The sequence below is a fragment of the Pristiophorus japonicus genome, chromosome 15, assembly GCF_044704955.1.
Source record: "Pristiophorus japonicus isolate sPriJap1 chromosome 15, sPriJap1.hap1, whole genome shotgun sequence".
NCBI classification, from domain to species: Eukaryota; Metazoa; Chordata; class Chondrichthyes; family Pristiophoridae; genus Pristiophorus; species Pristiophorus japonicus.
The window spans coordinates 70,869,830-70,881,009 of NC_091991.1; the positions used below are offsets into that span (position 1 = coordinate 70,869,830).

Genomic DNA, 11,180 nt, shown 5'->3' on the forward strand with positions numbered 1-11,180 from the left:
GCGCGTAACTCAGTTACATCTAAAAATGCCCGAACTTTTGTGCTGTCGGAGACAACACAAGAGGAAAAGGGAGGGAGCAGTTACCTTCCCAATCTATTCAGACAAATCCATTCTCTAACATTACGGGGTAGAAATTCAGGCTCGCCGGAAACCTGGCACACCTACCATTTTTGAAGTGTTTTTTCCATCGCGCTGGTTGAGTCGCCTCTTTTGTGAAATTTAGCTCTTTGTAATTTTTTTTCAGGCGGACCGGAAGTCGGTCATAATGGGGGTGGATGTGGGGCGGTAAGCAGAAGATCGACAATGAGAGGGGCGGAAGTGGATGCGGGATGGAGTCACCACCGCTGTCAATCAGTGGAGAGCCTTCACCATTTAAGACTTTGGGTCACCGGGCCACCAGGGAGGGTTTTGGTTAGGCCAGTGGTCTGGCACCCTAGAAGGGGTGCCAGTCTGCCTGTTGGCGGCCGGGCCGAACCCGGGGGGCATAATTGTCGGCCCGACTTGGCAGACAACCGACAAAAAAAATAAAATGCCCGCTGCGGCAGTGCGCCCTCCCCTTGAATAACCTCCATGCTGCCATGTCGCACACACAGAAAACAAGGTACACCGACAGAAAAAGCTGTCGGGGGCACTGCGTGGTAGATCAAAGATTTTTCACACTGAATGTGGCTGGAGGTGCGGGAGTTCAGCAGTGCACGCTTTGATGATGCATTTAGGACAGGTCAGCAGCAGCGGGGCGGAAGTGGGAACTGTTATCTATGTTGACTTGTATTTACTCTGTACAGCCACCAGAGGGTTCATCCCCTGGGATCCCATAATCCCTTGGGAGCACAGGTATTTAAGGAGGTTGGAGAGGCACTCTGGAGACCTGCAATAAAAGACTGTCACACTTTACATTGAGTTCACAGTGTTCAGTTTGACTCTTTCTCCAAACACAACAACTGGCAACGAGATACAGATAGCGAACCCAAAGATGCAGAGAACAGTGGGCATCCTGGAGAAATTTTGGGAGAGAAATGATTGGGAAACTTGTGGAGCGACTCGATCAATATTTCGTAGCCAACGAGCTAGATAGGGAAGAGAGCGCGGCCAAACGAAGGGCAATCCTCCTCCCCGTCTGTGGGACACCAACGTATGGCCTCATGAAGAATCTGCTCACTCCAGCAAAACCCGACGTACGACGATTTGTGCACACTGGTCCGAGAGCAGTTGAACCCAAAGGAAAGCGTTCTGATGGCGAGGTACCGGTTCTACACCTACAAAAAGGTCTGAAGTCAGGAAGTGGCGAGTTATGTCACCGAGCTAAGATGCCTTGCAGGACATTGCGAATTTGAAGGGCATTTGGAGCACATGCTCAGAGACTTTTTCGTACTTCGCATTGGCCACAAAACCATACTTCGCACACTTTTGACTGTAGAGACCCCAATCTTGAGTAATGCCATAGCGATAGCCCAGGCATTCATTGCCACCAGTGACAATACGAAGCAAATCTCTCAGCACACAAGTGCTGCTAAAAGTACTGTGAACAAAGTGATGTTGTTTTCGAATCGTAACGTACAGGGCAGATCACACATCCGCAGATGACTCAGAGTCCACCATCAAGGGTGATGAATGCAAGGCCATTAACACCTTGTTGGTGCTGCGGGGGTGATCATCGTTTCCATTCATGCCAATTCAAAGAGTACGTTTGCAAGAGCTGTGGAACAACGGGACACGAGCTGCACAGCCTGTTAAACCTGCAAGCCACCATGTTGCAGAGGAGGACAGATCCATGGAAGATCACGACGAACCAGAGCCTCAGATAGAGGAGGCAGAGGTACATGGGGTGCACACATTCACTACGAATTGTCTCCCGATAATGCTGAATGTTGAACTAAATGGACTCCCGGTGTCAATGGAGCTGGACACGGGCGCAAGCCAGTCCATAATGGGCAAAAAGACTTTCAAAAGGTTGTGGTGCAGCAAGGCCTCAAGGCCGGTCTTAACTCCAGTTTGCACGAAACTAAGGACTTACACTAAATAACTGATTCCTGTAATCAGCAGTGCTACCGTAAAGGTCTCCTACGATGGGGTGGTGTACAAGCTACCACTCTGGGTGGTACCGGGCGATGGTCCCACGCTGCTCGGCAGGAGCTGACTGGGAAAGATACGCTGGAACTGGGACGACGTCCGAGCGCTATGGCCCGCAGATGACACTTCATGTGCCCAGGTCTTAAACAAATTTCCTTCGCTGTTCGAACCAGGCATTGGGAAATTCCAAGGAGCAAAAGTGCAGATCCACCTAAATCTGGGGGCGCGACACATCCATCACAAGGCGAGAGCAGTACCGTACATGATGAGAGAAAGGGTGGCGATCGAACTAGACCGGCTGCAAAGAGAGGGCAACATTTCGCCGATCGGATTCAGCGAGTGGGCCAGTCCTATTGTCCCAGTCCTCAAGGGAGATGGCACCGTCAGAATCTGTGGCGATTACAAAGTAACTATCAATCGTTTCTCCCTACAGGACCAATACCCACTACCAAAGGCCGACGACCTCTTTGCAACGCTGGCGGCAGGAAAGATGTTCACGAAGCTGGATCTGACTTCAGCCTACATGACGCAGGAACTGGAGGAATTATAGAAGGCCCTCACCTGCATCAACACGCACAAAGGTCTTTTTGTTTATAACAGATGCCCGTTTGGAATCCGATCAGTGGCGGCGATATTCCAGAGAAACATGGAAAGTTGACTGAAGTCGGTCCCGCACACCACAGTCTTCCAGGACGACACCTTGGTCACAGGTCGGAACACAGTCGAGCACCTGCAGAACCTGGAGGAGGTTCTTAGTCGACTCAACCGCGTGGGGCGCAGGTTAAAATGCTCAAAATGTGTTTTTCTGGCGCCTGAAGTGGAGTTCTTGGGAAGGAGGATTGCGGCGGACGGCATCAGGCTCACCAACGTGAAGACAGAGGCAACTGAGAATGCACCGAGGCTACAGGACGTGACGGAGTTGCGGTCGTTTCTGGGACTCTTGAACTAGTTTGGTAACTTCTTACCAGGTCTCAGCACACTGTTAGAACCACTACATGTCTTACTACGAAAAGGGGGCGAATGGGTTATGGAAAAAGACAAGAAAATGCCTTTGTAAAAGTGAGAAAATTGTTAGGCTCAAACAAATTACTTGTGTTGTATGATCCAAGTAAGCTTTTGGTACTAGCATGTGATTCGTCATCATATGGCGTCAGGTGTGTATTGCAACAAGCTAATGATTTCGGGAAACTGCAACCGGTTGCTTATGCATCCAGGAGTCTGTTTAAGGCTGAGAGAGCCAACAGCATGATTGAAAAACAAGCATTAGCGTGTGTCTATGGGGTAAAAAAAATGCATCAATACCTGTTTAGGCTAAAATTCAAATTGGAAACTGACCATAAGCCACTTATATCCCTGTTTTCCGAGAGTAAAGGGATAAGTACCAACGCATCGTCCCGCATCCAGAGATGGACGCTCACGTTGTCCACATACAACTATGCCATCAGCCACAGGCCAGGCACAGAAAACTGTGGCGATGCTCTCAGTAGGCTGCCATTGCCCACCACTGGGGTGGAAATGACGCAGCCCGCAGATCTAGCCATGGTTATGGAAGCATTTGAGAGTGAGCAATCACCCATCACTGCCCGGCAGATCAAAACCTGGACAAGGCAGGACCCCTTATTATCTCTAGTCAAAAGCTGTGTGCTTCACGGGAGCTGGTCCAGTGTCCCTGTGGAAATACAGGAAGAGATAAAGCCGTTCCAGCGGTGCAAAGCTGAAATGTTGATACAGGCAGACTGCCTTCTGTGGGGCAATCGACTAGTGGTTCCCAAGAAGGGTAGAGACACCTTCATCAATGACCTCCACCCAGGCATCATAATGATGAAAGCGATAGCCAGATCCCACGTGTGGTGGCCTGGTATCGATGCGGACTTAAGAGTCCTGCATGCACAGATGTAATACATGCTTGCAGTTAAGCAATGCACCCAGGCAGGCACCGCTAAGTTTATGGTCTTGGCCCTCCAAACCGTGGTCTAGGGTACACGTCGACTATGCAGGCCCATTCTTGGATAAAATGTTCCTTGTGGTTGTAGACAGGTACTTCAAGTGGATTGAATGTGAGATAATGTCGGGGAGCACGTCCACTGCCACTACTGAAAGCCTGCGGGCCATGTTTGCCACTCATGGCTTACTCGATGTCCTGGTGAGCGACAACGGGCCATGTTTTACCAGTGCTGAGTTCAAAGAATTCATGACCCGTAACGGGATCAAACATGTCACATCTGCTCCATTTAAACCAGCGTCCAATGGTCAGGCAGAGAGAGCAGTGCAAACCATCAAGCAAGGCTTGAAGAGGGTAACTGAAGGCTCACTGCAGATTCGCCTATCCCGAGTCCTGCTTAGCTACCGCACGAGATCCCACTCACTCACTGGGATCTCACCTGCTGCACTGCTCATGAAAAGAGCACTTAAGACAAGGCTCTCGTTAGTTCACCCTGATCTACATGAACAGGTAGAGAGCAGGCGGCTTCAACAAAGTGCATACCATGATAGCGCAAATGTGTCACGCGAGATTGAAATCAATGATCCTGTATTAGCATTAAATTATGGACAAGGTCCCAAGTGGCTTCCCGGCACTGTCATGGCCAATGAGGGGAACAGGGGGTTTCGGGTCAAACTTTCAAATGGACTCACTCACCGGAAACACTTGGACCAAATCAAACTCAGATTCACGGACTATCCTGAGCAACCCACCTTGGACCCTACCTTTTTTGATCCCCCAACATACACACCAGTGGCAACCGGCACCACGGTTGACCACGAAGCAGAACCCATCATCCACAGCAGCCCTGCAGGGCCCAACACACCAGGCAGCCCAGCAAGGCCAGCTGCACAGCAGCCCAGCGAGTGCCCAACAAATTATTCAACATCAGCTTTCACACCGAGACGATCAACCAGGGCAAGAAGGGCCCCAGATCGACTCACATTGTAAATAGTTACACTATTGACTTTGGGGGGGGTGAGTGTTATATATGTTGACTTGTATTTACTCTGTACAGCCACCAGTGGGCTCATCCCCTGGAGTCCCAAGGGATCCCATAATCCCTTGGGAGCACAGGTATTTAAGGAGGCCTCACAGGTTGGAGAGGCACTCTGGAGACCTGCAATAAAAGACTAAGGTCACACTTTACTTTGAGCTCACAGTGTTCAGTCTGACTCTTTCTCCATAAACAGGAACCACCGGAAAATCCACCAATTTCGCTGGTGATGGCCATTCAACCGCAAATCGGCAACCACTGGACTCCACTGCTTGGCCACCACTTTCTGGCGGTTAGAGGCCTTTTCGGGAGGCTGAATTTCAGCCGCTACATGTCTTGCCACTGTATATACTTTTGAATCAATATATACAGCTATGCTTATGAAGATCATGGCAATCTTTCTGCACATCCCTCACGCACTGGTTCTTGGGCAGGTTTTTTAAAAATTCATTCCTGGGATGGGGGCGGGCGTCACTGGCAGGGCTAGCATTTATTACTTATCCCGAACTGCCCTTGAGAAGGTGGTGGTGAGCCTCTTTTTTGAACTGCTAAAGTCCGTGTGATGAAGGTACTCTCACAATGCTGTTAGGGAGGGAGTTCCAGGAATTTGATAGTTTTATGGCAGTAAAACTTACTGTACACACTTACCACCTCTTACCAGTTATTCAACTGGCTGCGCTGAAACAACCACCCTAAACAGGAAAAAATCTTCCTTTAACTGGATGCTGACATGCTTACAATTCAAACAGGCCTCTAGCACAAACAATACCATATGTAGTCCTGTTTACTAAGAGACAAAGTCTACTTAAATATAGATAGCATTCCATCATTTTGTTCAAGGATCATGATTTACAATACTGAATTCCCAAGTTTGGTTACTTTAGACTGCATTGTGCTTCCTGTGAAGTCTAGTCCTAATTTACAATATTACCAACCAACAAAAGCCTTCATAAGAATCATTCAACTCTATATTTTACAAAGAGCCAGAGGAATTGAATCAGTTATGGATCACTAAATTATTTGGACAAGAAAAGTGGCTTGCCTTGTGTTATGAAAAAACATTTTAGAATCTACTACTGATTGTTGCAAATCCAGTAAGTTAGTATTGTAACTAAGTCATTACAATAAGACAGGACCCAATTTTCAAAAGCTTTGCCATAATCAACAATGGCGACATTCTTCAGAAAAGGAAAGTGGGAACTATAAACTGGTCTCCTGACTAGTACAGAGAACAGATACACTGGATCCCACTTATTGGTTTTTGAAAGTTTCAAACCCTTAGTAGGTGCAGGTTAGCACAGTAACACACTGCTACTAACTGTTGGAGTCAAGGGGACAAAATTGCCCCATGCCCTGTTTGGAGACGGTAACCTTCCAGGGCCGGGACATTAACCCGGCCCAGTAGTGTCATCCACGGTGCAGACCTCGGCCCTTCTGTCCCTCAACAGAGGTGGAGTGCTATTGAAGGGCGCTCCCGAGCCCAGCGCCCCTCCGACAACATCAACACTACGCGAATGCTCCGCATAGCATGACGTGGCAGAACACCACTCCCCTTTAATTAAAGGGGAAAGCTGTTGCACGCTCTGCAGTCCCTTTGGTGGCCACCACTGGGCCGGGCTGCAGGATGGCAGCCGATCGAGGCGAGGGCTGCCATTGTTGGGCCGACAGAAGAATCGGCCAACAGAAAAATACGGTGGCCCACGGCGCAAATGGCTTACCCTTTAAGGGATGCCCCAGTGGCGGATGTCCATCGCGAAGCTGGCAGTGACATCAACTGGCGCCATCCTCGCCGCCCATAGCGCAATTTACCCCGGGGTTTGCAAAGGAGTCGGCACAGGGTGGTGAGGGGTCGTCATGCGGCAGTGAGGGGTTGGAATGCACGGCGATGATGTCACTGCTGTGCGTGCACCAACCCAGGGCGCAAATTGCGGGGCCCAGCTCTAATGGCACAATACCCCCCAAATCTCCGCAGGCGCCATCGACCCCTTCCTCCAGGCGATAGCCTATTGTGCCCCACTTGCCCTGCCCCCCCCCCTCGTAGGTGCTAATGGGGCTATTAAAAAAAGGTAATTTCACCCCAAAGAATTCCTTACAAAAGTTAGTTAATCTAGCTGAATAGCCACAGACTGTGTATCTGATTGATCCAGGAATATTAGTGAAGTTATTTTCTACAATTAATGGCATCTGCACAGGGAAGCAATTAGAGGAGTGGAAATAAGTACCGTTTATTTTAGTTTCAAAAAATGAAAGCCATGAGAAAAGAATAATTTAGTAAGGGTCACTGAGAGGGAGGGAGAAAGAGTACATTCAAGGAAAGGTGTTCCCCCTATCTCGGCAAGTTTAAAAGAAAATGTTTTTAAAAGACTCCGGTGGAGACGTTTAAAACATTTATCCCTTCACACATACCTACCATTTAAATCTCTAGACACATCAGAGTGCAACTTAATAAAATGGAACCGATCAGTTAGCAGTCTTATTAATTAGCAACAATGATAGTCATCCTTCTTATCCCTGGATGCTGACTGGCAGGTCAATTCAGTAACAGCAGCTACAGGTATGTGCCCAGTCAATACTGAATCTTTGTGCTGCTAATGGCTCCATTGTCGACACCTGATTTCAGGCAGGATGCTGGTCTACCTAATAAAAGATTATCAATTCACATACTGCTTAAAATCAGCTTTGTGACTTTCAAATTGTTTTCATATTCAACATTGTGGGTCTCAGCTCTATTAGTAATATTCTAGTTAATCTGTAACTAAATTTATACAGGTGTGATAACTTACTTTTATGGATGAACAATCATTGTGGCTGAAATTTCAGGACAGTATTTCAGAGAGGTGTATATAATTATGAATATAAAATTGGAGTTCAGGATATTGGCTGAATGACAATCAGGGAATTATTGACCAACAGGACAATGCCTTGTTATTTATGATCTTAGAAAATGCCAATTTTATCAAAATACTGTTGTAATCAATGATGCCTTGCACAGCAATTCGTTGCTCTGAACAATGTCTAATTGAATTTTTTATTAGATGCTTTTAAATTTAAATTCATAACCACCATAAAAATGACTGAGATAAAGCTATTACTTGCTGACTTCACTCAGTTCAGTTTAAGCAAGCAAAACTCCAAAAACATTCAAGACTATCACAACATGTTCAATACTGCAGGCTTCTACTTAAAATCACACTGGTAAATCCATCTGCAAAAATCAGAAATTAAAAGTACAAATTAAGTTAAAAATGTTAAACAAAGACCAAGAGGGTAACAAAAGTAGACTTTTCATAATGTATAAACAGAACACGTTTGGAGATCAGCTGGTACATGCTAGTTTGGCTCATTTGGTAGCACTTTTGCCTTGGAGTCAGAAGGTTTGGGTTTAAGACACACTGCAGGACTTGAACATGTAATCAAGGTTGTCATTCTTCTGAAGTAGAATCATAGAATTTTACAGTGCAGAAACAGGCCATTCGGCCCATCAGTAACATTGTCAGAGGTGCATCTGTTGTTGTTCAGGCTTTATCCCAACAGTTTTGCCTTGAGTTCACAGCAAAAATGGCAGTTTCTGTCAGCAGATTGAATCTCCTATGAACCAAAACCTGCTCACTTCCTCTACACATGGCATGTCTGAGACAACACAGCCAGATTTAAATCTGATTATATCACTTTTCATTGAAGTGCTTTGGGATATTTCCAAAAATTGTGATAACGTTGTGGTAAGTGTTTTTTCTTTTTCTTTCCATAATTTAAAAATAAACAATAACTCACTTAATGATTTATGATGACCATACCAAACCATCGCTATTGCAATGCACATCCTGCATAAATCAGAATTTCTCACCTGTGTTAAAACCTTGTCTTAGCCTCCAAGCCATTTGTTCAATGCTGATCTTAGATTTCTGATTGCACCCTTGGATTAACATTGACGTACGTGGGTCCACTCACTGTGCACCACAGTATTTTACAAACACAGCCATAATTGGCAGTGTACATAATGACTGAAGTAGACTCAAAAAGGAAATACTAAACAGTATTGTAATTGAAAAGTGCTATCGAGAAGATTTGTCTTCTCTTTCAGTTTTAACCATCACAAAACTAATAAATAATTACCAGAAATTTCAAACACCTATACAATTAGCAATATACAGTTCAAATGTTAACTGAAGATTACATAGTAATATTCTGCCCGTTTATTCTTCCCATTAATTTATTTAGGTTAAATGTGACGTAGAGAATAAAAGCAGCCAAATTGATAGAGAAACATGATGAGAATTTTTGACGGCAATATTTTGAACTTGATGTTTGTACTTTCCACATCAGCCCACATTTACAAAATCTTCATAATAGCCGATTTGGAATTTCTATCCTGACACCACTTGGAACCTACTCACCAAGAGAAATTTACTTCTGTTTAACTTAAAACTCACGTCCTCTGACTCCATTTTACAGCAGGATGTTGATGCACACCACTGTAGCTAGCCGTGAATATAAAGAACTTACAACCTGGTAAGTTTCCTGACTGAGGAACATCTTTGTTTTTATTAAATTTTGGTCTCCGACTCACCTGAAGGTCGACCACATCAGCACAGGGACATGATCTACAGCAGAAGTACCCTGAAAAATCTTGGCTAGAGTACAGCAAAGCAGCAGCTGAAAACAGCAACGCTCTCGAGCCATGGCACTTTCAGTGGGACTCACTGAAAATAAAAATGCGCATATATTGTTTAAAAAAAAATAAACACCGCTGGTCAGGTTTGTAATGTCTAGATCCAACCAGGCTCGTCTAGTATCTTCTAACGCTGATCAAGCAGGTGGGCAGGAAAAGAAAATTTAATTAAAAGGCATTTTGTAGAAAAGAAATATGTAAAAATAATGTAGCACTCCCTAATGTGCCATTAAGCAATGACAAAAAAAGGGGGGTGAGTGATTTTGCAATCAGTAATGAGAACACAAGCTGGTTAACTCTAATCACCAAGGCTTAGTTAGCTTCAAAAACTTATCCACCCCTTTCCTTTTGTGTTCAATTCCTAATCTGATTTTCTGGAATCTTCCAAAGAAGAATGCACAGATCAATAATAGATTTAAAATATTTTCAAAATAAACTAAATTAAAAATCTTAGGGGATGAACATTTCCTCTGTGTGCCATATGCAAATAAAACAAAAATCTGTACTTCGCAGATGGTTTATAATTTTGTTATGTAGAGCGCACATTTCTAATGCTCGGACATTTTGGTGTACAAAGTGGTTCATTTACATCACTGCTCCGACCCTCGTAGCCATAAGAAAGATACAAAAATGGTGAACAGGAAATGACCTAATGGTGCTTTACAGTCATCGGGCCGGATTTTCGTTTTTTGGGTTTTTTCAGCGAAAACGGTAGCGATACATGAAACTTACCGTTTTCGCTGCGCTATTATGTTTAGGCTGGACTTTCGGGTTTTATGTATGGTGCATCGGTAAGGGGGAGGGGGGCGTTATACGAGGATTCACGGTGCAAAAATTCGAGTTTCGCCAAACTTAGTCCGGGCTCTGGAGCGCTGCGAGAGAGGCCTTGGGAGGGGAGAAAAAAATTCAAAAAACATTTACAAGATCATTAACTATCTAATCGCTGCAAAAAAAAAAATTTAAAATAAAAAATTTAACTTACCTTTTTTGCAGGTTTTCATACATACCGCTCCTGGCAGGGTTTAACCTGTCGGTATTCTGGGCGTGGTGTACGGGTCGGGAGAGAGATGAAAGTTGGTTGCAAATGCAATCCGCGTCGTTGCACGTTGGCACACCTCTCCCTGGCGATACTTGCGGCCGCAAACAGTACCTGAGAATCCTGCCCGGGCTTTGCGACCGGGTTTTCGCCGCAGAGGTTTAAATTGCAGCAAAAACCCGGTCGCAAACTTCATGAAAATCCGGTTCATAATGCCTTTCGCATCATGTTTCCAACACCACCCACCTACTAGCAAGCATGTAATCTCCTCGGAGAAGCAAAAGAAGATTTAAAAAGACCCAAGGCCAATGTAGGGAGAAGGAAAATCTTGGAAATTCCTCTCTGAACCCATAAGACAATCAAAACTAGCCCAGGAGACCACAATGATCATGATTTGTTTCACTTCGTACGTCACCTACCTTTTGTA

At 45.3% G+C, this 11,180-nt stretch overlaps 1 protein-coding gene across 1 annotated transcript in view; it reads right to left on the bottom strand.

The window, feature by feature from the left end:
• LOC139281507 (V-type proton ATPase subunit S1-like) overlaps positions 1-9,728 on the bottom strand; it is an 83,605-nt gene extending 73,877 nt beyond the window's left edge. Inside the window, exon 1 of the mRNA XM_070901678.1 lies at positions 9,616-9,728. Coding sequence (XP_070757779.1) covers positions 9,616-9,728 — 113 coding nt within the window. The remainder of the gene's footprint in view (positions 1-9,615) is intronic.
• Positions 9,729-11,180: the final 1,452 nt, after the last annotated feature.